Below are 25,906 nucleotides of genomic sequence, written 5' to 3'. Positions count from 1 at the left end.
GACAGAAGACTTCATGACCATAAAAGTAGGTTAGGGTACAGCTGCTTGGTAGAAGTGGGACCATCTGGATCTGTCTGACAGCAGCTGCAGGAGCAGGACAGATGGAGTTGCGAGGGAATGAATGTTGAGGGGTTAGCCCCTCTCTCCACACTGCTGTCTCTCCTATGTACCTGGAAAAAATCTGTCCAGCATGCCCAAGAAAAGACAGAGAGGAGCTGATGGAGCCAGCAGACATACTACAGAAGCCTTTTTTTTTTTTTTCCCCCGGCAGAAATACCACAATAAGCCCACAAGGGGTCCCACTGCACACAGCTAATACCAGGACCACCACCCCAAGTGCCAGGGAAATTTCCCAACACAAATAGCCTTGGAAGATGAATCGCATTTTGCTTCCTATCTATAAAAGTAAATTTTACTGCTAGATAAAGCACCTGTTTCCCCTCTGTCAAGACCACACAGCCTAGGAAGGCTGAGAAGAAAAAAAAAAAAAAAAAAGCATCACTTGGAAGTACAGCTTCATTGGAGATGATAGTTTTAAGCAGGCTTTTGCACATTATTGAATGCAAGTTATTTTTTCATTATTATAGCATGAAACTGTACCCAAGTAGGAGAAAGAAAATGGGGGCTTAGCTGGACATCTAAACTCTTCGGAATAAGCTGATTCATAGGGGTCCTTAAGATCCACATTTTTTGTCTGCTTGCACCACAAGGAAAAAGAGGTAGAGGTCATGTGTGAGCTATTTTTACAGCTATTTTTTTTTTGATGCTCCTTCTGTCCCTATTAAGTACCAAGCATCTGCCAGCTCTGAACAGGCATATTAAGTCCTGACTGAACACTCAACCTGTGGAGTTGAGTTCTTGTAACTCCTCATTTCAGAGTCTGCAATGTTTCCTTTAGGAGCTGGTTAGCCATACAGGTCATTTTCTCTCTCATTTGCTACATGTACAAGCTACTAGCTGTTTTTTCAAGCCCATGATAACAGCCTAACAGTAGCTTAGTGTTCACAGTGGACACCCAGAACAGAAGGTTCACGGAACGTGGGAGGAGAGGGTATGGAGTGTGATGAGATTTGCATCACTCTGACATCAAACGCTGAGTTTATAACCCCTACAGGAGCGGCCTCTGGCTTGCCTGGGGCTAAAGAATTTGCATTCTCCTTTCAAGCACCAGTCACAGCCTCCTGCACCTGCTGCCCAGTTACTGTGCCAAGGATGCAGCCGCCTCCTCTGTTGCTGTGTGCTGCCTCTTCTCTGTAAGAACCTGGCCCACAAGACAACACCCAGAGCCCACAGGCTGGAGGGAGACAGCTTAATGCTATTTCTCCTTTCATTTACAAAGGCTCTGTTCAAACACATAAATAACAAATCCATTCCTAAGCCAGGCGTGTAGTCAGACTGTGTTACAGTGCAGAAGAGAAGTGCCTAAGTTATTTTCACAAGTAATCTAACCCTTTGCTACAGATTGTGGCTTTCCTTAAAAATGTAAAAAAAAGAAGGGTAATAAGGATGCAAATATTGTGTCATGGAAGCTACTTTCATTTATGAACCTTATGATGATATCAGCCTATTTTCAGGAGATGTAAAGGTGGAATACACCATTTTTGTCAGCACTGTACATCAATTAAGTCCTGCCTGTAAGCCGCAACAATGGGGAATGCTGTAAAGGGAAAGGTTGGAAAGCCCTCACCTGACAAAAACTGGGATGCAAATCTGTGAACTGCAGAAAGTCTCTTCCTTTCAAAGACCTGGTCTCTTCTTTCTCCTTCACCTTAACTCACTGAATGGGAGAAGAGGAGAGGAATCCTTCTGCAACGTCAGGGCTTGAGGCACTCCCATAGCTGGAGCTCACGGAATATGCAACTCATTGATTTCCAGCACCTTGTTTCCAGCAAACAGGCAGTAGTTAAGGACAGGATGTATTCTCATTATTCTTATTGATTAAGGCTACTTCAGCATGTTCTTATGGAACTCAGAAATTAAATACTTGCCTGAAAAAGGATGGTCAGAAATTAAATACCACTTTATCTGAAAACTCAGGAGATACAGTGCAACAAATAGATATCTTTATTCTTATTTCTTTGCTTTTTTTTTTTTTTTTTTTTTAAGTAACAGTGGCAGGATAATTGCAAATACCTGTTTTCCCAAGTATGTGCCTTTACTTAGTGATTTCACATCCAGGGTGATCTACAGCTACAGTTTCTTTTTTTTTTTCTCATCAGGTTCTTCCTAGGATAAATAGAGTGGCTAAGTATTCAGAGCTACTACAAACTTATTAGGTGTGTAACACAGTGAACTACTTCACAGTCATAACTATAATCCATAAAGCAAACAAAGGGAGACTGCTTTGTTCACAGATGTAGTTGAGAAGCCTCTTTTTTTTTTTTTTTCTTTTCCTTTTTGGCATCTTGTTATTTCTGTCATACTGGATTGTGTTCTCCATTGTTACCCTTTCAAAAAAGCTATTATAAAAATGATTTAAAAACATACTTTCATATTTTAACATAGCTTGTACATCAGTTTCTCAAAGACCATTCTAGAAAAGTCAGCTTGTTCAACCTAATATAAGAAGGTCAAGTATGGAAAATAAGAGTAACAAAACAGCATAGTAAAAATAAGAATGTCTGTAGCATGTAGTGGTTAGTTGTAAACAACTGAAAGAAAGGAAAAAAAAAGCTCTCTAGAAGTTGTAAAATAGTCCAAGCTACAGAGCTACTATATTTTTCTACCAGGTGTGTTTTCTACCACAGCCTTAATTTTATTACTTTATATTTTTTAAATAACTTAATAATGAGTTTGTCTGCCAGCAGCCAACTCAAAAACATAATGGAAAAAAAAAATAGCCACCATTACAGTGGTGGGGAGAAACTCTCCCTCCCCAGCAGCCAATATGTTGTGTCCAGTCCTTTCCCTTGTTAGCAATCTCAGTCAGGCCAAGTTCCTGCTATATTCAGCTTATTAGGAGTGAAGTTCTTCGATGCAAACCTGGATTTCACTGAAAGGAATGGTAATTTTTTCCCCTCCATAATCCAGTATTAACTCTGCAGAGTCCTCGTAGCAGCTAGCTCCAGCATAGGGAGGGGGAAAAATACTTCATCCAGGTGTGAAATGATTCATAGGCGGCATCTGAGTTCTTCAAAGGGTTCTGCCAGCGCTGTCTTCAATCAATAGTTAAGCCAAGAGTGGGCTGTGATTTAATTTCATCTGTCTGATGTGAGAAGCTGCCTGTTTGTTCTTGAGTTAACTTGTCTCATCTTTGTTGACAAGGTGTTTTAACTGACTGCAGTTTTCATCACCTTGAACGCTGCTCAGTACACAAAGAAATAAACCACGCCATGCCCCTTGACGAGCCACGAAACGTAGCAACAGCAGAAACAGCAGCCATCTCGTGCATTAGACTCTGCCCAGAAGTGTTGACCTGAAACAAAGAGGGAAATGTAAAGAAGAGAACCATTATGTACGTCGTCTCAGATAGCTTTGGAGTGACTCAGCTAAGGATCCCGTGGAACTGAGGTCAGCATTACCACAGATCCATCCCTGAGTCTTTCTCGGTCCATCTCGCCTCTGTGTGGGATGCACTGGGCCAGAGTGACCACGCACTGATTGTAATTGTCCTTTTTCCTCCCCTCCCCAAATTCACTGGGACCAGTCAAATGTAACTCTTACATCCCCTCATGATATCCCAGGAAAAAACCCCGTGGTTGTAGTGCACAGCTGCCTCCCAGAGTGGATCAGGAGAATTGGGGCATTATATTCATGGGTGCCTCTGGGCGTTACCGCACCAGCTGCCAGAAACAGTGACAAGAACAACTGCCTAATGGTCAGTTCCTTGGGATAGTGATAGTTTAAAAACTGACGTGGAGGTGTGGTTTATGGGTGAAAACACAGATCTATACCTATTTAATTCTAAATCTCCATCTAGATACCTGATGAGGTTTCTGTGCTGCCACAAATTCACCTTTTTTTTTTTTTTTTTAAATAAGTTAATTGGCAAAGCAGAAGCTAAACCAGTGCTGTAATAGTTCCTGTATCTTTCCATAATTAATAAAATGAAAGAATTGACTCGGCTATGTTCAGCCAGCAGTGAAAGGAAAGCCAGCATTTGCTGCAATTCCTTTTTCCCAGACTGGACTCTAATAAATCGTTACCTGGTTTCATGAATACATTTGACACAGAATGATCATTGTGCAAACCTCTCTGAAAACCTACGTGCAGAAAGGGATGGAGTGGCTCCAGAAATGTCTGCTTGAAGCCAGAGTGCTCTGTAGTACTTGTGAGGAAGTACAGATTTCTTTGAAGTTTAGAATGTGTTTTTCCTACACTGAATAACGTAAGAAATTAATATACACAATTACTGACTTTAATTCCAGTCCCCTAAGGGAGAGAAGGCTTGAGAGGGCTACAGATAAAGACTGTGCTCATTTTTCTAAGAGTCCCAGAGTGAAAGGGGGATTTATACAGATGCTGTGCCCCATCTGTTGAAACATACAGCATGCCATTTGGTTTTAACTATTTGATGCTAGCTCCATATCCTATTCTCTTTATTTATTGATGCGAGTAACCTTTGACACAAACCTCAGAGTCTTCCATCTGTCCTTTTCAATGTGATTCTCAGGACTTTCACTCTCGTAAGAAGCCAAGTAAAGTGCTGCAATCACAAGCAAATACAATACGTTAAACCTACTGGCATTTTTAAGTGTGCTCTCCCTGGAAAATGGATGGAAGTTAATTGAAGCAGGCTTATATTATCCGTCCCTCAGATGAGGGCTCCAGATTCCCATTAGAAAGTACAGCATTTTGCTTATAATTACATACAGACAATACTAACAAAAAGTGTATGAGAACAAAGACTACCCTGAAGGGGAAAAACAACTATTGGAAACTGAAAAGCATGAGAGTGGAAGAAAGCACTCAAGGAAAAAGTGAGCCCAGGGCAATGGTGCTTTACAAGAAACCAGCCAAGTACCAGTTTTCTTTCTCAAGCAGCACCCTTTTAAGTGTCCTGAAAGTCCATATATATACACACTTCAGATGATATTTACAGGGACCACATATCTAAATCATTTTTTTCATTTATTTCATTCAGTTTTTAGAGAAAAGGAAAAAATTGAATTTCCTAGGCCACATGCACATCATGTGAAAAATCTTATTTTCCCACTCATTCGTAAGGGAGAAGCATTTTTTTTTTTTTTTTAACTTCCCAGACAAAGATGTTTCGGGTCAGCCTTTTTTTTTTTTTTTTTTTTTTTTTTACTGGGAAGAAGCAGTAAGTTAACATGGACAGAGACGAGCAATAATTAGTGACACCCGACCTGCATGAAGTCCAGAGCTCCTTACCATCATCACTGAAGACGGGGATGGTGAGCAAATACTGCAGAATCTTCCGATCCCTTTCAAATGGACACTCCACTTGTTTCCATGTCATAAATTCACTGACTTGTTTTGCTAATTCCCAGAATTTCTGCCAGAGTAGAACAGGAAACAAAACAGATGCTATATTGGAGAGTACTAATTACCTGAACATTTTTGAAAGAGAGCGAGCCCTGGATTTCAAGCCCCAGGCTTGGGAACTTCCCAGCTTTTAAACTAGTACTGAACATGACTGAACAACTCAGCTTCTAACTTTTGTGTTTCTACTTCAACCTGGGATGACTTCCCACTCCTCCACCATGGTGAAATTGGTGTTAATCATGAATATAAATAGTAGATCATGATTTGCACTCAATTTCTTTTCAAGGAGCTGATAACAGTTCTGTGCCTAACTTTTAAGTTTGATGATGCTTATTGTTTGCCTGTTTCACAGTGAAGCATTTAGTAATTTCCACATCAAATCTCCAGATGCTTCATACTGACATTTTGAAATCCAGATGTTCCATTTTTTAAGTTAATCGATCTGAAACACTCATTTTTCTTGCTGGAAGTTCATGCCAAAAATAAAAATTCCCCATGTAGTGTGTTGATGTCACTCACTGACAAGCTCTTTTAAGAGAAGTTTAACATGTCTCAAGGGCACTTGACTTCTTTGTGAAAAAGGGCATTCCAGACTATAAACATTGTCTAATTTTAGAACCAGGCTAGTTGAGGCTGATTACAAGAAGTGAAATTACTGTAATTTTGTGTGAGTGACCCAAGCTTCTTTAAAACATAAAGCACAAGAAAACAAATGATTGGGTAAGTGTAAATTCAAAGGCAGAAGAACTCCTGAAAGGGACTCAGAACTTCTTCACTGCTGCTCTGTCACACATTTCTTCAGAGACGATCTTTAACTGTCATGCACAAAATTACTGTATGTGTATCTTGACAAAGGATGGACCTAATTTTTACATTTGAAATTTGAAAAGAAGACCCAAAATACTAAATTGTATAATTTTTGGATAGGCATAATAAGCATGTGAATTGAAATGTTTAGATGAATTTGAGCACTGGGAAGAAGTTCTGACTTTTCCCACTAAAAACCGTGACTGTTGAATAAGTTCCTATAAACACTCCAACTTCAGCAAAAACTGCATTTTCCTGACTACCTCTCAGCTCCTGTGAGAAGTAACAGATTTATTCAAATTACAGTCTAGTTTTGCTTTCCTAGAACCAGTGGAAGCTGAATCGTAGTCTGCCTTCAGCCTTCTGCTGAAGGGGCTGAGTCTATATTAATACCCCGCTCAGTGCCACACTGCTCTACTTACTTCAAAATTGACGTGACCATTTGGAAGACGATTGGCACAGCCCTCATTGAGGAAGTAAATATCTTTGATCAAGAGGCTGAAGAAAGGTATCACGATCTAAGGAAAGAACAAGAATATTCTGAGTCTGGTACTGAATCAAAATATACTGCTCTATAGAGAACAATTAAGTGAAGTCAGGTGGTAGAAAAGGTAAACATAATACCAAATAACCCTGATCTATATAATTTCTCTCTCAATCCACAGAATTTTTGTGTTCACTACATTTTATAATACATAATGTCCTCCCTCAGATGGTTAACTAATCCCTCTGATTTCCTTTCCACGTTTGTGTTAAACAACTGCTTCCATTACCTTGAAGGCTTCATGACATGTAGCTCTCTCAAGGTCACAATTTCAGCACCCACTGGCACTCCACTGCTTGTCCAGTGTGGCTACAAGGTGTGTTTAGAACAACAGTTTGCCTAGCTCACTTCATTTCTATTTCTCTTCCCTCTTGCTTTCACTTTCTCATATTCCTTTGCAGATTCCACAACATACAACTCAAGAGGTGCCTACTTCTTGCACATGCTTTATCAACAAGTATGTGGAAGTCAATTGCTGGGATAAAATGTTGTGGGGAACTGAGGAAATCCTGACCAAAAAACAAACCCACAGGCAAGAGCTGGCAGCTCTAACTCTGTTCTGCTTCTTGGAGTAGGTGCACTATTGATTCTCAGGCTCAGGAACTGTCTACATACAACAGACCAAAGCTGGCAGTGGAAAAAACAAAACCATGCAATTTAATCACAGCAGGCCACCAAGCAACAACAGTAAAGGTAAGGCATCAACCTATTTAACACAAGGGTTAAAATGCAACCTTGTAGGCATAAAATCTCATGGTTTCAGTAGGCACTGAGTAAACAGGCCAGCATGGAAAATATTTGTTGGAATGGCTATTCATATAAGAATGAAGACATGAAGAAGTGAGATCAATTCACTGAAACAGAAGAAATTTCATCCAATAAAAGGTGATGCTGTATTGCCTCCCTGGAAGTTGACATTAACCTCCACTTGTGCCCCAAATTCCTGCAGGGTATCTCTTCAGAATGCAGCTATCCCTCTTGACAGGGACTTGTCTGGTAAAAGAGGGGAGATCTAAGCTAAAGAACAATATGGCAAAGTTTGGAGCTATAAGCCCACTTAAATAAATGACTGTTGATCTACAATTCTGTGAGCTCAAGCAAGAAATTGATCCTTACCGCTGACTGGTTCAAAACAGAACACTTCCTGCTGACTGAACAAATCCAAGTATTTGCCTTTGGAGAATGCTGGAACATGCTTACGTTCTGAAAATGACTGAATTTCTATTTGCATCCTACAAAAATTTGTGTAGCCGCACATCCTTGTTGCAACCGAGCACAAAACAAATATCAGCATATCACAAATTCCAAGCAAGACTTGGCTGCAATATTTCAATATGTAAAAGTTCTTTCTCTGAAGTCTTAAAATTCACTTTTCTCTCAAAAAAAGAAAAAAATCCACATTTAAATGTCCGATATTTTGAATGCTGTTCAAACAGATTCTTAGGACTCAGAGAAAAAAAAACAACAAAACAACAGATTTTATTTACACGTGCATAACATCAGTATAGACATGCAGTCTGCACATGGAATTGCTTCATGCTGCCTGGTAGTTTAAATTATTTGATGAGCACCAAGATCAGGTTTATTAAACACAGCACAAAGTGCTAATGTTGTAAGCAGTTGACGAACAACAGCTCCTAAGTGGATGGCAGCTAGGAAGCTATTTGGCTCCTTTCCACAAGAACTACAACCGAGACTCTGCATGAATGTCTGACCAAATCCACCTTACTTCTTAGAAGCTAATTATTTTTAAAAGTAAAGAAAGATGCCACCTCTGTTAATGCATAATTTGCAGTCATTCCAGAAATCTGCAAAGGGGGATTTTAACCCACTGTATCTCACTAATACCTGACTCAGCTCACCTTTTCCACTAAAACTCCAGAGTATATTTAATGCTCATCGAACAAATACTGAAATACTACGTTTGCAACTTTCAGCCAGTACCAAACAAGACTGGATTTCAGCAGACCGCTGTGACAAACAGTCATTTTCTTGATCCACCTGGTTTCCTCAAATATTGCATTTATCTAGGTGCTAGCTCACAGGTAGTATTTAGACATTCTGAATAGTCAGGGATTCCGTTTTGAGATTTTATTTCAAAAAAAGAAAAAAAAAAACAAAAAACACTGAGGTAGAACTGTTGAAAATCAGACTCCCCAGACAAAAGCTTACCATGTGACTTAACAAGCATATTTCTTTTCTGCCCATTGCCAAGTCATTTGCAAACATACCTTCTCTCTGTTGCTATGAGCTGTCAGGGACCTCTGAGCGGCTCCACGCAGAGCAGTCCGGTAATTATAAAAATTGCTGGAAGGGTCCATCTGATGCTACAAAGCATGAAGAAATGTAAATAATGAGCTCCAGAGAGCCAGCGTCATCACCACACACAACACTTTTTCACTTGAGCAACTATTTTAAAAAGCAAGAGGTCTGTGTAAGAGCACCACAAACACAGCCTTTTAAAGGACTATGGCATCTCTTTATCTGTTCTTTCAATCAGAACAGAAATGCGATTTAAAAAATGTTCGCTCATCACAATGAAAGTCAGGGGCAGGAAAGCAAAGGCAGGCACTATGGACCTTTTCTTTCCCTCTTCACCAATAAAATAGCTTCAGCTTTAACTCAAAAGCCAAAATCATGAATTAAGACAACAGTAGGTCTTGACACTAATATTCTACTCTTCCTATGTATGCAGATTTCTCAGAGCTGACTTGGCTGCAGTGGCAGAGTAAGATCAGGCAGCTAAAGCTGTCAGTGGCCAGGATGACTGCATCGCTCATGAAATGCCCTTAACCAGCACAGCCCAGCCTGCATAATAGGTTTGAATTAAATAGGACTGTGATATTAAGAGCTGATTAAGAGCTTTGCAGCCACCCCTTGACACAAGGAAGGCTATCTCCCACCCAAGGGTGGGGGAAGCAAGTGTGAGGTGGCTACAACTGTCCGGTTTTAATCTGTTGTCATAGCCCGAGTCAAATCTCTGGATGATAGCAATAAGCATTCCGTGTTTGCGTCATGACCAGAACATTGCATTGTCTCTGTATTACTTATAGTCTGAGTTAACCGATTGCCATGTTTGCCATAATTAACTTGTTGGTAAATAATCTGTTGGGTAGATCACAAATTCTTCTATTACTGCACTTACATGATCTTTGCCAAAGGCATCTACTACCTGGAAGTAATTGGCAATCAATCAGTTCAAGATAAATTTCTTTGAATGAACAAGGCAGCTGACTTACAGCTAAACTGCATTTTCAAAGGTAGAACTGCATTAGGTGAATCCACACCAACCTTTTTGAATATATCTGCCTCTCGAGACGTTACCTACTCTTTTTTCTTAATCACAATACTGCCATTTCGGGGGTGTTTTTTAGAAGTAACAAGACAGTTGCTTCAATGTCCTTCTTCCAGGTTGAAAGAGCACAAGATAACTGAAACATTCTCATTATACCTTCTGGAATGCCCACTAAGAGCATATATATATATATATATATATATATATATATATACACACACTAAATTAAGTGTGTCAGAAAGCAGCCATATTTGCACTTCAGAGTTGCTTAAAGTAGCATGCTATTAACAGCCACATGTCCAAGTACTGGTCAAACTTACCTCAAGAATATCAAACTTGGCTGTCTTCACTTTTGCCCATGTTTTCTTTAATCGAGAGACAGGACTCATGTTCATGCCAGCTGGATGTAAGAGAGAGAAATTGTTTGAGCATTCAGAAATCTTTGAGGTGCCTAAAGCTGTTAAGTATTTCTAGAGCAAAGGAGCTATTAACAATAACAAATATTTTCAGCAGAGATACTCTAAACTCAGACTTACTGTTTTCTTGAAATTCCAGTGGTAAAAAAACATTGGAAACAAAAATCAACATCTTTTAAAGAAAAATCTCTTAAAAAAATACCATGCTATAAGTTCATGTGGTCTTGATAAACGTGAATATGGAATAAAAAAGTCAAATGAGTTGTCTTAACACCACCTTTTACAAATGTAATGGAAAGCTATGTTATCTGGGAAATTTTACCATTTCCATAAATATTCCCGATATTTTCCTATCTGATATAAAAGCGTGGAATTTTTACACTGCTAGGATATTCATGGTGCTGTAGAAATAATAGAAGACATCAATCCTCCATATTACAGGAGTGTCTATTCCAACTTAGCATTAGAACTTGTTTCAAAAAACAGAGATTTAGATCTCTGAAGAGTTACAGTGAAAACTTAGCTTCTTCTGTGATGTACACTAACAAGTCATTAATTTCTTACATAAGTAATACTACAAAAACATCTAGCAATTCTCTGCCATTTCCCCTCCCAACTGCACATCGCTGTAGAGTTCCCTATGAAGCACCACAATTCATTTATCCAGACTCAAACAGGGACTAAACATCTCAAGATGCATACTTACAAATAATAGCCATTAAGGAGTTAAAGTTGCCAATGTTAAAACATTCCCGTGCCACGTCGATGAAATACTCTATCACTCTTGCTCTGTGCTTCTTCTTCACAGGCTGCAAGAGATGACATTGGAGCGTTACTTTCAGCTGGAAACAGAGAGCTCTAACGCATCCCCAAAAGAAAGAAATAATGTAGTTTAACATCACCACTTTGTCACATGAACAATGCAGGCGCACAAGTATGATGCTGAAAACATGCAACCTATTTCCTCTTCAGACACATGTGAATACACATGGAGCTGAGAGAACGGAAAGTCCAAGGGCATACTGAAGGGACACCAAACCTAAATAGGCTCCACGGTTTTGACAACTAGACTAAGCAAAACCTTTAGCAGATAAAATCCTTACTTACCATACAGATTTCTGTTGCAACCAGGTAACTGAGCCTGTTGAACCATTCTACATAGGCTTCCAGATTACGGGTCTTCTTTCGATCTCCGTAGCAGCTCTGCAGAAGAAAAAGAGCAATTTTTACTGTAATCTTCACCTTTTCCCTAAAATGGACCTTTTGGCTTTCTGCCTTGCCATCTCGAGACCCTGTCAAGTAACCAGGATCAACTCAATTGCCCTCAAACAAAAACCTTTGAAGTAAAGCAGCAGTGATTGTATCTGGGTATGCATCATTTCTTCCTGAGCTGTTGGCTCAGTAAAGCACTCAAGCAGACATGCAGAATCCATCACCTGCTCTTAATCCCACCAGCATGCTTTGGGGAATTAGGATAGGTTTGTGCAAACAATCAAAGATAAATATCTGCTTAATATTAAATTAAATTGAAATAACTTTGAGAGACTGTCTCACAAAAATACAAATTATAAGCTTGGGTCATCCTATTCTGTTCATCAGTTTTATGTTGGATAGTAACTGTAGTGTTAACTGCCTGATTTATGCTCTTTAAATTAACTGTGCTAAAGTAATTTTGAATCCAGCAGCTAAAGAGCTAATTCCAGCACACTTAGCTAAAAATACAGCATCTTTAACCTTCATTTTATGTGGATATAGAGCTCACTGCCTGCTTTTCATGATGTGTGCTCTACCTACAAACTGCCCCAGTTGTCAGTTTGCTGCAAAGAGTTCAAGAGTTTAGTAAAAGGAAGAACAGATGTTAAAAATGAGTAATGCAAAAGCCAAAGTTAATCTCAGCTTTTTCCAGCTGTAGACTAACTACGTAGGTGGATGGAAGAAAACATTCAGAGGATTAAGTTTCCCCTTAGTTTAAATCAGGAAAAATAGCAAATGTGTTAAACTGATATCAATTTGTTTTCTGAATTCTGGAGCACCTGGACGTTTCCTCCAGAAAGAAAAAGCATTGATAAAACAAAATTATTAAGAGGAGTACAGAAGCATTTTCACTTTACAGTTTGCTTCTGCTGGTTCTCATTTGTTTGCTGGAACTTCTAGTTCACAGGCACCTGAACTCTAGGATGTTAAATGCCACACTTCAGAGCTGCTCAAGATCTCTAATTACCTTGTCATTATCCAAAGGGTCCTTTTGCACAAATGCCTGGACAAATTCTTCTGGTCCAATATAATTAAGTCTCTCCTAAAAAAAGCACACAAGCAATCAAGTCAGATCCTAGGTTAATGTGCATATCAAAGGGAGGAGAAGGATGAAATCATAATGGAAAAATAAACTCACAAGCTCTATGTGTGTAAGCTGTTGAGCTAACGCGTAGGGATCATTGCAGACTGTGATTATGTCCCTCTGGATGGACTGGGGCTTGGTCTTTAAGACCGTGAGGCGATCTGTGGACGTTGCATTAATTTTTGCAAGTACTTCCTCATACTGGCTAACAGTTGCGAGCTTTCGAAGCAGGTTCTGGAGGAGCTGCTGTACGTTCTTCCGATACATCTGTCACGACATGAAACAATTGGGAGACGTTCTCAAAATGTGCAAGGGTACTATATACAGGCTGCACGACAGCAAAACGGAATGATGCTGATGCCTGACAATCCTGTTGTAAACACAAGACACATTCTAGTATGTGAGTATCTGACACTGACATTTCATCAGAACAAAAGGAATCCAGATGAGCATTTAAGCACTGATTGTCTCAGGGCTTTAACAGTGACTTGACTAGCCAAGTTACGATAGGAACAATATGCAGAATCTTCTGCATCAAATGAAGTACCAGTCATGTGATAAAATACAAGAAATGAAAATTCTCCACCTTCTGCTGCTTCCTACATAAGAGTAGGACTTGACTTATGTAGACAGAACTCTGTAACAGCCCCCCAGGTGGTCACTTTTCCAAATTCCAGATACCAGCCTACAGATATTAATGGAAAACAGAAGTAGTTGAAAAAACAGGCATCTAAAACACCTGCTGGCAGCCCATCACAGTGTGATCAGTCAAAGGCCTGAATGTTTCCTGCATTCTAATGAATTTGTGTTTCTCTACCAATCTGTCATTTATATGGATTTCCAAATTCAACCAAATACAACAGCATTGTTTTGGGTCAAATTCATTCTTGAGGTCCCTGCTAAACTTGGCTTGTTACTTGGTAAATAATCGCCTTCTGGTTTCTATATATTTTGATTTCCTAGACAAATACACACTGCAATGTTTTTCACTTAGGGATGGTGTGGGAAGAGTACAGGGGGATCCTAAACTTTTCAAAAAAAAAAAAAAAAAAGGATCAACGCACTCCTCATGAAGACACAAATATTATTTCAAGTGGTGCACTTCAGTAAATAGGTACTAGATGACATACACAAAAATGCCTCACTGACCTATTTCCCTTCCAAATTCTTTGAAATTTGATTTAAAAGAACTTTATGAAGCATTTTCTTGCCCAGCTGGTAAACAATCGAGATTGAAAAAGCATGCGAAATACATTCTGGCTCATTGTGGAAATTGCCTAACAATTAGTGGGTCAATCTTAAAAGCAAAACTAATAAACCACATCTGAAATTGTTCTTTCTGTCAACCCACACAGGGAAAAAAAAATGGTGAAGATGCGAATCCAAGCTACCTGAACTCTTGGTTTAGCATGACCATACAGAACAAGATATCTTGAACTCTTATCTTAGGCTGCAGCACCCTGCTCCCTAAACTCTCATTTCCACTCCAAAAAATTACACACTCCTCTCTCCCTGTAGATGACAGGAAAACAAGTTTACACATCAGTTTCTTAGATGCCTTATGATTAACTTGTCTGTTACCTCCTATATTGATGCAGCAACTTGAGCTGTAAGATCAAGATTATCATTGATACATCTTCCTAAGTCATATTCTGTCTTTTTCTTAAGGCCTTTTTTAAGAAAACACATCCCTCTATATCTGTACCATACCTAGCAAGTCTTGTAGCCACAAATAAAGGGAAGAATGATTATATTTATTTACATTTAAAAAAACTTTGAGGTTTGGACAGCACAGAAGAAAGCGATGGGACACTTCACCCACAGGTCACCGCTTGGTTCCTGTCCTGTACGGATTGTGACTGGAAGTCATTACTGTCTGATAGATGTGGAATATCACATGCTAAATGAGTTTCCACAGTCACTCCCCCTAAATGATATCATACTGGAATAAAAGAGAGGTTGGTACAACGTTGGGCTGCATATGAGAAGAGATTGGGATACAGGACATGGCTTTGGTGTGGCTCTGCATACATGCATCAAATGTTTTGACAGGAAAAGACACCAATAAGTATTTACATGGAACTAATCAGGTGACTGGAGGCAATGGCTGATAATGAAGAGCTTCTGAAAGACTTACCTTGAAACAAAGGTCAGTTAAGCAATAAAAGAGACCAAAACAATATCTGGAAATATTTCATGAGTGTAACCTCTTAGTACACAGAGAAGGAAAAAGTAGCAGGAATAGGATGAAATTGAGGGGAAAATAAATAAATAAATGAAATATCAAGGTTCAATATCTCAAAGACTTTTTTGATGGAGAAATATCTTCGTGTGGTGAATGGTCTTAGCTGGACCCTTACTGATAGCTCTTAACACCAGCGGAGCACAGTAATTCGGAAAGTAGAATAAGAAGCTACAAGTAAAACAGATGTAGTGAACAGGAACAGACAACACCGATTCCTTTGTATCCTTCAAAGTAATGACTCACACAATCACATCCCAGCAATCTGCAGAAAAGCAGGCTCAAGGAATTTGCCATGTGCTGTTCCACACAGCTCACAGTAATGCATGCCAAATTACTGCAGTGCTTGCTTTCCTTTTGTCTGTCTAAAGGAAACCTTGAAGTCACTTGGAGGTCTAGCATGGAAGCTAGGAAAGATCTGAAACTCCCTTCCAGAGTAAGATTGCTCCCCACGGATCATTTTCTAGGAGCTGGTCCAACTTCTGCCCTTCTCCTCTATAGCTGATTTGACTGCTTAAATGTTGTGTACTGCCAGGAACTTCACTGTAGAAAATCTTTCCCTGTTGCTGTTTCCACCCTGCTTTCGCTCCCATCAACTCAACTTTCTGCAGGCTAAACAACTTGCCCTCTTTTTATGCCAATGGGTGTTTTTCAAGTGGATGAGAGTCTGCCATCTTACTACTTTTCCTTGAACTGAATGTCGGTTCCCTATTTTCCTTTTAAAAGAGTATTAAGGAACAAAGCAATACTGTGGGAGTCCTGTAAAGGGAAAGGTGTCTCCCAGCATCCACACTGTGAAAGTAAACTTATTGCCTGTTCACAATCCAAAGCCCCCTATAGATACCTTGTAGCAATTCAAAGTTTGCTCATCAAGTTGTTTTTTTTTTTTTTAATTCATATTCCATACTGTATCTCACTCCTTTCACCCTTCTTCTGTTGTTTCTCCTCCCTTTCACAACACAGAAATTTATTTCAGCTCCTAAATTCATTTTAGGTTTGTTCTTTTTCACCCTGATTTATAGGCTCCCAAGGTCTTTTCAAGCCTTTGGCAGCATTCACACCACCTCCCAGTAAAGCTTACCTACCAAAGCTCGTTAACAGGCTGTTTTATGCCTTGTCCATATCATTATTCAAAGCCTTATGTAAGTAACCCCAAGCTGAGGAAGACTAGAAGCATGATGCGATTTAGCAATTGGTCTTTGTGTTTATAGTTCTTCCAAATGCCACTCCAATGTCTTTTGCAATCTTAGTATTATGCCAGCTACACATGACCTGCTTATTGAAACCTTGTTAACTGCCTTCCCACTAAGTGGGAATAAGCCTTGGATTTTGGTTGAGTTTACTTCAGTATTTACAAGACAAGCATCAATTAAGCAACAAAATATTTCGTAAGACCTCCCTGAAACTTTACTTGCACCTGAGAACTGGCACTTAGAACAAGACCATTCTTCCTGATTTCCTCATGTGCTGCTTTCAGAGGAAGGAATCCAACAGACTTTCTTTGAGTCCATGTCCAATACTTAAAGCACAAGACGATTCTTCCTGATGATTTTATTTTCAAAACTTTTTCCCAAACCTGCTATATCTCTTCCACTGACATAAACATCAGAAGCCCTACTCTAACAAATCTTATTCACACAAATCAAACAAATTACCAGGGGATTTCTCAGATATGCAAGGCTTCCCAGTGTCTTTACCAGCTTCTTCCAAGCAAAACCATTAAGAACAAAAAACAAGCCAAGTTGTGCTCGGCTGCACAACACGCAATTATTTCATGATTTCAGAGATGGGGTGAACTCTGTCTGTGCTTTGGAGAGGATCTTTTCATGCTTCAAGGTTTCTTTCTAGGCCTACGTACCAGGCAGAACTTTTTGTCTTCAATAAGTGTCCTTAAGAACTGCCCTAATAAGTTGGTTTGATTGCCCAGAGCCCTATCATATCATTAACAACAACACCTATGCAATATCTAAGTATTAAAGAACTGCCTTTTTATCCAGTAACTGTGCTCAGACAACTTACCTCGTCACCGCTGGCTATTCTCTGTGCCAGCTCCTTTAAGTTTCTCATCATTCTTTCATCTCGAAAATCATAAGGAAACGTCTCTGTCCATTCAGTCAACAGCTGCAGGATTTTGGGTGCAATTTTTCGTATCCGGTTCTATTGAAAATGGAAAGGAGGAGCATTACACGAAAGAGCAATACAGCACACAGCTAACCCAAAGGAAATATAATCCCTTTCTGTAGGATACCACAGAGTGTAAGGGTATGAAGCTCAGTTAATTTTTTAAGCATAACTTAAATCTGCATTGGATTACAGGCCAGAGCCAATTGGCTTAACTGGGATGGAAATTAGGTCCCAGGTAAGTGGAAAACCTTAGGAAAAAGAAAAAAAAAATCTATATATCCATATATGTAGATGTTTTGCCTTCATTATCAGGAGTGTCACAGTGCAAGACTGTTTCTGTAATTAGTGTTTCTGTAATTTATGGCCAACTATCCAAGGGTTAAGCTTCAGTTACCACTTACACATGCACAATACCTTAGAGTGAGAAAATGGTGTAATGATTCACATTTGTTAATTTAATTTGTGTTATATTCTCCTGGGGAGGAGGTACCATGCAAACATCCACATCCTGCTTCCTTTCACTCTAGGCACTACACAAACACTGACAAAATGCATTCCCTTGTAAGCGGACAGCAAGCTAAGCCACGCCAGCAAGACTGAAGCAAGACAGTAGCTTAAGCACGTGAGACGCGTCAGTGCAATTGCCATTCACGTGCTTAATTCATTGTTATGTCTTTCCAACTTTTTGGCTCTATATGTTAAGGCTTTTGGAATGCTGAAACAAAAGCCATCACTGCAGGATATGTCATTAATAGCCATTGCTTTTATTTCTGTCCCTCGCAGTGGTAAATTGAACAGTGCTGCAGCAGCATCAGTCCTCATGCAGGATGGGCCAAGCAGCGTGAAGATTTCCCACAAATGTCAGTGACTAAAAGGTTAGATTCTCAGAGTGAGGGATATTACCTTGTCCAGGCCAGGCTCACTTAGTCTCTGCTGCTCAATGCACAGATGGCAAACTTTGGCCATGAGCTCGTAGGGATGCATGAAGAGGCGTGAACTGAGAAGGAAGGTGAATATGTACGTCCTCTGCAAACAAGAGGAAGACAGAGAAAGGGATAAATCACCACCATTTAGTATTTTCTCATTATTTGTTCCCGACAAATCAGTTCCTAATACTTTAGTATCTGCAAAACAGAACTGTGCATGTGGCTGTGCCAAGTGCTATTACTACAGCAGTAAGCATTTAATTGAACACTTGTCATTGCTCCAGACTCAGCATTGTACCATCATGCTTGAGCCAAATTAGGCAAGATTAGACCAAAACAAGACAGGGCTGGGCTGGTTTAGCTCTTGTTTTGTACGTGGTGTTCTTACAAGCCTAGTACCTGAAATTACACTGAATAAAATTTCAGCTCATCTCCCTTGCTCTGCAGTACACCTCTGTGAGAACCAGTACCTGATGGCACAACTCTTCCTAGCCCAACAGTGTAAAAAAAATCATACTGCAAGTCCAAGCTACGTAGAGTACCAACACAGATCTTGCTTGCTTCCATATTTCTCTGGTTTAAACAAACAGTCCTCAGGCAGTGAACAAAAAATAAGTCAGTTAAGCAGGCTGTCCAACTTTCCCAACTTCACCACACAGACCATCTCTACCGTGCTGTATGTGCCTGTTTTGACTTCAGTATACCATGCACCATCACCTCATGCTCCCTTTAAGAAGGAAGACCCAGATTAGGTTCAACTCCTGGAATTGTAAATGCACCTATGACATCAACAAAAGCTGAATACAAGCAGATTTATGTCCTCAGCCAGAGTCTTTCAACAAAAAGTGATGTAGTTTGTCCCGTGGCCGTTTCCTTTCCCAGATCTTCTGGTATCATTCTTCTTTTCTAAATGATATATAAAATATCTCAATGCACAGATGCATCTGGACAGGACAAAAATTCTCAAATGAGAAATGCCCTGTTGTCATGTCCAATTGCTGTTGATTCCAAACAATGTGGTACTAGTTTGACATTTCAGTTGATAATTGCAAAATATGTGTGGGCCTGAGACGCATGGGACACATGCATTAAGTACTGTTTATTCTTAAACTAAACACATTGATCAAGTCACGCTGGTTGTCCTTTCTCCTCAGCTTGCTGTCAAAAGATTTGACAGATTTTTAAGGGTCAGTGGTACATACAATCCATTGAACAGTAAGCCACGCTAGGTATTTTCTTTATAAATGAGTCACAAGGGTTGCGCTCCATAACAGCAGTAATAGAGGATTAGATTTCCAATGTCAGGTGAGTTCCTGCATGCTGAACTCACTCGAAGCATGTTTACCAGCCAGCTGAACCCATTCCTTAGCAATTTCATGTGACGCATTCTGCTTTTGCTGTGTGCCTGAAAGCTTCCCTTCCTCAGATACATCAGGCCTAGCCACACAGCTCGCTGGGTGCACATACTTACATCAGGATAGTAATCCACGTTGGGTACTAAGTGCTGGATCAGAGCTTCCAGAGACCCCGACAAGAGGTTGTTGTCATGGTAATAGAGGCCTCCACAGCTGTCTTCTTTGGACTGATAGAGATTCCTGTTGTAGCCGCTGCTGTCAAACATCGCTGCAAAGGGAGGTGTCTGCGGCATCCTTTCCTGAGGAGACACATGCACAGAAGAGATACAACTTTATTATCAGAAGGTGTGACACAAAAGGCATTCTGCACGTGAGATGACTTTGCACTAGGAAAAACAAACAAACAAGCAAACCAATATCACACCTTGGGTCACTGGCACACAGTAATAAGGATTGCATTGTCTTGCAGCCCATGCAAAAGTCCAGTGAAGGCTCTCATCACTGCCTATCACAATTGCCAGGCTCTTCTTTCGTATCTTGGCATTTCTTTAAGTTACAGATAAGAGGTCGAGGTTAGGAGTGAGAAGGAACATTCAAGATTCTTGTCACAGGTTTTGGGAAAGCAAACTTCCTCTGAACACTTCTGGGCACATGGTATAACGTTCTTCGACAGCTTTGGGCAACCCCGACAGCAGAGCCATGAGAGCAGCACACTGATGTGGCAGCACGTTCAGGCTGTCGGGGGCAGGCAGAGCCCAACAGAGGGACAGCATGAAGGGAAACCCTGAAAAAAGGTGGTGCATGAGGACAGTCTCCTTATGTGACACAACTGCCACATTCTCCTAACTTCACCCTGATAAATCAGCGCTTGGTTTTCCCTTTAACACTGTGACAGGCGTGATCCAGGCTAACACCAGATGCTTTGGAGCATCTACCTCCACTCCACAGAAATTTGGAAGGATATGCCCACATACAGCCTGTAAGTGCTGTCCAAGTTTACCTATGTTTTCAAAGATGCAAGCAGAGTCAGAGCTCTGTTAACCTTCCTCAAAATTTAATAAGGCGGCGAAAAATCCAGCCCTCTGCTTTCCAGCTTCAGTCTCCTAAGGAAAAATGAAGGAATTCCTCACCAGTCTGCATCTCAGGGTCTGCAGAACAAAAATGCCTTACTGGGGAAAATGATGAGCCTGTGCTGTGGGCTGTTCAGCCATCCACGGTGGTGGGTGGGCGGCAAGGGGGATGGGACCACCCACGAGCAGTTTTGGTGACGCAGCATGCGAAAGGGCAGAAAGATAAAATCACTGTGATTACTCGCCGGCTGGTTTTACTCTCCTTTCCTCTCCTCCCCTGCCTTCTGCTAGCAGCCGGTCTTGTCGGTGTAAGGAACCTGGGTTTTTACAGCCTTGACTGCAAGCCAAGTTTATGCCCACCTTCTAAACCACAAATATGGGCAGTTTTCAGCTCTACTACAGCAGCTACTGTGTGCTGAGTGCTAATGGCCCGGTCATATTTGGGGAGTAGACGCAGCAAATACAAAACCCTACCGTGCACTGCTTCCACTCCTCTCCACAGCTACGAGGCATGGGAGGCAAAATTGTGAAGGTAATTTCTACAGGCTGCCGCGCTTGTGTGCTGACGGAGCATGTGCCTGAAAAGAGCTGTAATGCCTCTGAGCCATCATTGTAAGTGCAGATGCTGTTGCTTTTCTCCCCATTGTATCAAATCCTATTTGTGGAAAAGGTTCTTTAGAGCCCCAGACCTCGCCGAACACCAGTCTGCAAAGGCACCCGGTTTTGAGAACAACTAGCAATGTGACAGCCCGGAGATAAGTAGCACGCTGCCATCTGTGTGCTCCGCAGCTCGCAACAAAGCACTTTTCAGAGGGAGCTGGGTAGAGATGAGAAGCTATTAAGTTATTAGCTAGATTCCTGGGGACCTAAAGCACCGCGCACAGAGCCAAAGCCTCCCTGCTTCTGGCAGCACGTCTGGACAATGGAGGCATTCAAACCAGCACAAGACTGAGGGATTCAGTAAGTAAACAATAAGGGAAAGCCAAACTCCAGTGCTCCGATGGAGAGGGACAGGGAACAGAGCCTCCTGGCCTACATGACCTGCGCTAATCCTGCTTCGCAAGAAGCCAACTGATATTTGCATCAAAAAGGGACAAAGCGAGGAGTCTCCGTGTCTGAAAAGTCACATTAGTCGCTCTGTGCAGCTGTTCACCCAGGGATACAATTCTGGCCAGCCTGACGAACTGGGGAGAGGAGAGGAATAAAGTAAGTACAAGCGCTGCAGCACAAGGTGCAGGCCTGACCCGAACGAGGCTCCTGCACAAGAGATACCGGGCAGGTACAATGCAGCCTGACCACTGTCACCCTCTGCAATGATAAAGCTTTCTGTAGCTTTATCTGAACTCTACAGTCTGCTCGTGTTGGAAAATGTCCTGCTTGTACCATGGCGTAGAAGTTGTTTCAGCTACCATGGCGATGCTTCATAGCCAAAAGAGAAGCGGTAACGGAGAGGGTGCAAACTGCCACCCACCCAGCAAGCGTTTGTAACCCTGTGGCTGTAAGGTAATGCTCCACAGGGAAAGAAACACTACTTTGGTTCTGCAACACCACTCAGCATTGATTTTGGTGCTGTAAAAATAACTACGTGAGGAGCTGGTTTTGATCCAGGCCTCACATTAACCAAATCAGCCCCATTCAGCGTTAGACTGGAAGCTGCAGAGGTTTCACCCCATCTGACCAGCAAATGCTTGTGATCTCACACAACCAGCAGCACCCCAGAGCAGTTAGGTACTATCTGATTTCATCAAAGGCTGAGGTGATGCAGCATTTGGGGAAAAGCCCCCGCTTCCATCAAAGCACTAACGTCTGGCACGGTAAGAACTGGAACAGGTGTGAGTCACAGAAAGGTTTTCTCCAACTCATTTTACACAGGCATGGTATGTAATACTACCCTTTAAAATATGTGATTTTTTTATTTTTTTTTTTTTAGAAAGTCAGCAGGCAGTGCTTAACTCTAATAACTCCCAAAGGGAGAGACCTTTTAGAAACTTCCAGTCCCCTAGCTCTTAGTACAATTAGTCCCAGAATCATGCAGATCCTTTTTCGGATGGATCTAAATTTGCGACACAGAGTCTCCTGGTGTCTGAATCAAGAGGAAACACAAAAATATCCTTAGGTCATTTCTAGATGTCCTGATTCATAACAATGAAATAAAACTCCACAAAGACTGCCCCTGAAAAGTACATGTTGTTTGCTGTTTGCTGTCTATTTCTGGAAGCCACTTGACAGAGATGGTTTGGTCCTGCTTCAGCGAGATGCCACGCCGTACTAGGGAAGAGATGTCCTGTGCGCCCCGAGTTCAGGCACGGCAGATTTCATTCCTAAGTGAACAAGACAGAGGGCACGTTCTCTGTGCAGCGAAAAGGGATGATATCAAAGTGTGACGGAGATAAATATAGCACAGCCAACAGGATGATTCATATAACACGTGTGCTTTTCCACCAGGGTTCCTCAAGTACCCTGACCCTTTTGCTCTATTTCACGTGGAGCTGGAGACAAAAAGCAGCACGCTTTGTTCTAATTAGCTCAGGAGCTAAATACATAATGCCAACCCTGCCTTCAGAATAACCCGAGTGGAAGTGAAATGCCAGGCACAGGGCAGAATCTGGCCCACAAAGTCTTGGTGTACAGAGCAGATGTATCTTAGGACCTGAAAATATTGATAAGCCACCACAATACATCTGACAGGCTGGAACTAGAAAAACAGACAGAAAAGATGACTCTAGTGAAAAACATCCCAAGTTAAAATTGGAACTTTTAACCTGGGTTTTGGAAACATTTGGCTATTTCTAACATGCAAAACGTTTGTTTATTTTTGTATTTATTTTAATTCTAACTTGATCTGACTTGAAGGAATGAGCACTGAAATAATTTCCTGGCTCTAGAAGTGATGCTTTCCTGTAACAGATACAAGTCTGTAACTCCGCATTGTGGAAAGACAAATAAAGCTTGTTTCTGCATTTGGTGTCATCAGGGAGAATGTGAGATCCTGGACATTAAGGTCCCATAACTCTGACTTCAAATAGCACGCTCACAGAAAAGAAGCCTCAACAGTCCTCACAAGAGCTGTGTAAATAAAATGTCAGAACCGAAGGCGACACGCTCAAAACCCCACTGTTTCCTGGGGTTTCCTTGCCAAGATCCAGTCTGGCAGAACTAAAGGAATCAGGACAAAGCTTCCAGCCTGCCAAGTGCTCATCCAAACCTCTATGTTCAGTGACAGAAAAAAAATCAGTTTTCTACTAGCAGCAGAGGAAGATTGTATTAGTTAGTTGGTTTTTTTTTTTGTGTACATTAAAGAGCCTAACAGGGGTATAAACCAAAACAAACAATGTGGGTAATGTGCATCCTTCAAGGGGGCACCCACAGAGAGGTTCAGTACTAACCCTGAAAGCTGCCTTTAAAGCCACTGCCAAACATCTCCAGCTCTTCTCTTAGTTCAGGTATCTCCCACACCACATGGGAGCGGTCACCGAATTTGTACCAGTCCGAAAGCACACCTCCTCACCCAGGATGCCGACCTCAAATGTGCAATTACATCCCCACAGAGCTGCTTCACCACACACGTCAGAAACCCCAAACCGCATTTACAGAAGGATTGCACTCCCCAGCGTGTTCTCGATGGAGGCCGTTATAAAGCTGGGGCATGGCAAAACAGAGGAGTGCTGGGACTACGGATCTTAACAGTTTGCACTAAAATGGGAAAACAGGAGCAAGTTAGGATGAGCTTCCCCGGAAACCCACAGAAAGGAAGTAAGGACGAGGTGCTTAGCTGCAACATCCAGCCTTATCTTAACTATTTCTCAGTGTCTGTGAAAAGCGTAGAGCATTTTATACAACAATCCAGGCTACCCAGAACAAAAGCATACCAGACCCAGAGGCCACCCTTTGCATTCCACACAACTTGGGCGTGTTTGCTTTGTTTACAAAGCATCTGGTTTTTGCACTGAAACGTAAAGTGAAATTCTACAGCTCATGCTATTACCAAGATAAGAAATCTGAAAACTCCCAGACCAGTGCTTCATACGCCTTACGGAAACAATCACTGAAGGATCCTAGCTCAAGTTTTGTTTCTTGCAGTTCTTCCCTGATGTATTTGTTTGCCTACTCGGACAGTGTGACTTTAGCACCAACTTTGACTTACCCTTCCTCACCTATATACTGTCCTCGCCAGAAAATAATTGAGAAATATTTCTTGTAAGAGGCAGGGAACTGTAAATGGTATTTTGTACTCACAGAGTAGGTGGAGAGGCAAGCAACATATCTTTTCCTGGATGAAATCAAGAGCAAGGTAAGAGGAACTAAGGAGGAATTCACCACAGAGTAACATGAGGGCTGAAACTATCTGGAAGTGATCCTGCTGGACGGTGACATAACAGCAGAAATACATTTTACATCCAGAAGAGAACAGTGAGTGCATCGTGGCCTCTGGCAGGGCAAGCAAAGATCTTCGGCAGGCAAAACAAAGTAAGTGAGCCTTGAGCCACCTCTTCATTTTCACTGAAATCAGAGGATGAACAATTCTGTAAAGTTCTCAAGAAATGACCCAGGCAAGAATAGGCTGTAAAAGAAAAATGCCAGGATGCAAAGAACAGAGCAGGAAGTGAATTTCAATGAAAGGCTTTTTCCTCCTAAATGCGGAAAGGAACTCCTCTTTCTTCATTCTTGGTAAAAATAGATCCAGCTGATGATGTGGGAAGGGTCAGATGCACTACTGCTGACTGATCACCCACGTATGAGAACTTTGGCACAGTAATTAGGCAGGTCCTGAGTAATTCGAAACTAAAGCCCTAGGATACCGAACTAACTGCAAGCGTGATGGACATGCACGCGCTTGTGTGTACATTTGGGAGCATTAAGAAAAGCGCAGGGCGTTACTGAGCGTGCTTTGAATTTCTCAGAATCTGCAAGGGTAGAAAAAAAGGGAAGATAAAGAAGCTCCTCGTGATGCTGATGTGCTCTAACTCCTTGCCTGAAGAACCAAGCCCCCCTTCTACCCTTTCCCCACACTCTTCTTCCCTGAGGCAGGGAACTCAACATGCATCCAGCAGCGCTGAGGGTGGCTGTGCAGGCAGGCAGACTACAGCATGGCACAAATCCCAGGTGCGGGAAAATCACACAGGCCAAGGGAGAGAACAGGACATATGTTCCTCCAGACCAAAACAAATCAAGCTGTCTGTATTGCTGGACTCTCAGATGCAGCAGCCTTTAAACACAGAACATGAGAACAAGACCGCACATAGAGTGTATTATGAGCTTTCTCAACACACTTGTTATCTGATCATGATGGCAATGCAGCTGAGATTTTTATCTGTAGGTTAAAACTGAAAATGACGTTTAT

At 41.3% G+C, this 25,906-nt stretch overlaps 1 protein-coding gene across 8 annotated transcripts in view; it reads right to left on the bottom strand.

Annotated features, from left to right (window-relative positions):
* Positions 1-2,041: 2,041 nt before the first annotated feature.
* Positions 2,042-25,906, bottom strand: part of RASGEF1B (RasGEF domain family member 1B) — a 134,331-nt gene continuing 110,466 nt past the window's right edge. For all 8 annotated transcript variants that reach the window (XM_068680477.1, XM_068680479.1, XM_068680478.1 and 5 more), the window contains 13 exons: positions 19,612-19,794; positions 18,118-18,240; positions 17,110-17,247; positions 12,903-13,115; positions 12,732-12,806; positions 11,618-11,713; positions 11,217-11,319; positions 10,415-10,494; positions 9,031-9,126; positions 6,678-6,773; positions 5,335-5,458; positions 4,573-4,645; positions 2,042-3,415 (listed from right to left, as the gene is read on the bottom strand). In XM_068680477.1, the coding sequence (XP_068536578.1) occupies positions 3,391-3,415; positions 4,573-4,645; positions 5,335-5,458; positions 6,678-6,773; positions 9,031-9,126; positions 10,415-10,494; positions 11,217-11,319; positions 11,618-11,713; positions 12,732-12,806; positions 12,903-13,115; positions 17,110-17,247; positions 18,118-18,240; positions 19,612-19,788 (1,419 nt within the window). In that variant the 5' untranslated portion in view covers positions 19,789-19,794 and the 3' untranslated portion in view covers positions 2,042-3,390. The remainder of the gene's footprint in view (positions 3,416-4,572; positions 4,646-5,334; positions 5,459-6,677; positions 6,774-9,030; positions 9,127-10,414; positions 10,495-11,216; positions 11,320-11,617; positions 11,714-12,731; positions 12,807-12,902; positions 13,116-17,109; positions 17,248-18,117; positions 18,241-19,611; positions 19,795-25,906) is intronic.

Source organism: Anas acuta, chromosome 4 (assembly GCF_963932015.1).
Source record: "Anas acuta chromosome 4, bAnaAcu1.1, whole genome shotgun sequence".
In the NCBI taxonomy this organism is placed as follows: Eukaryota; Metazoa; Chordata; class Aves; order Anseriformes; family Anatidae; genus Anas; species Anas acuta.
Note: the sequence above shows the minus strand (reverse complement) of the source record. Positions and strands in the feature narration are given on the sequence as shown.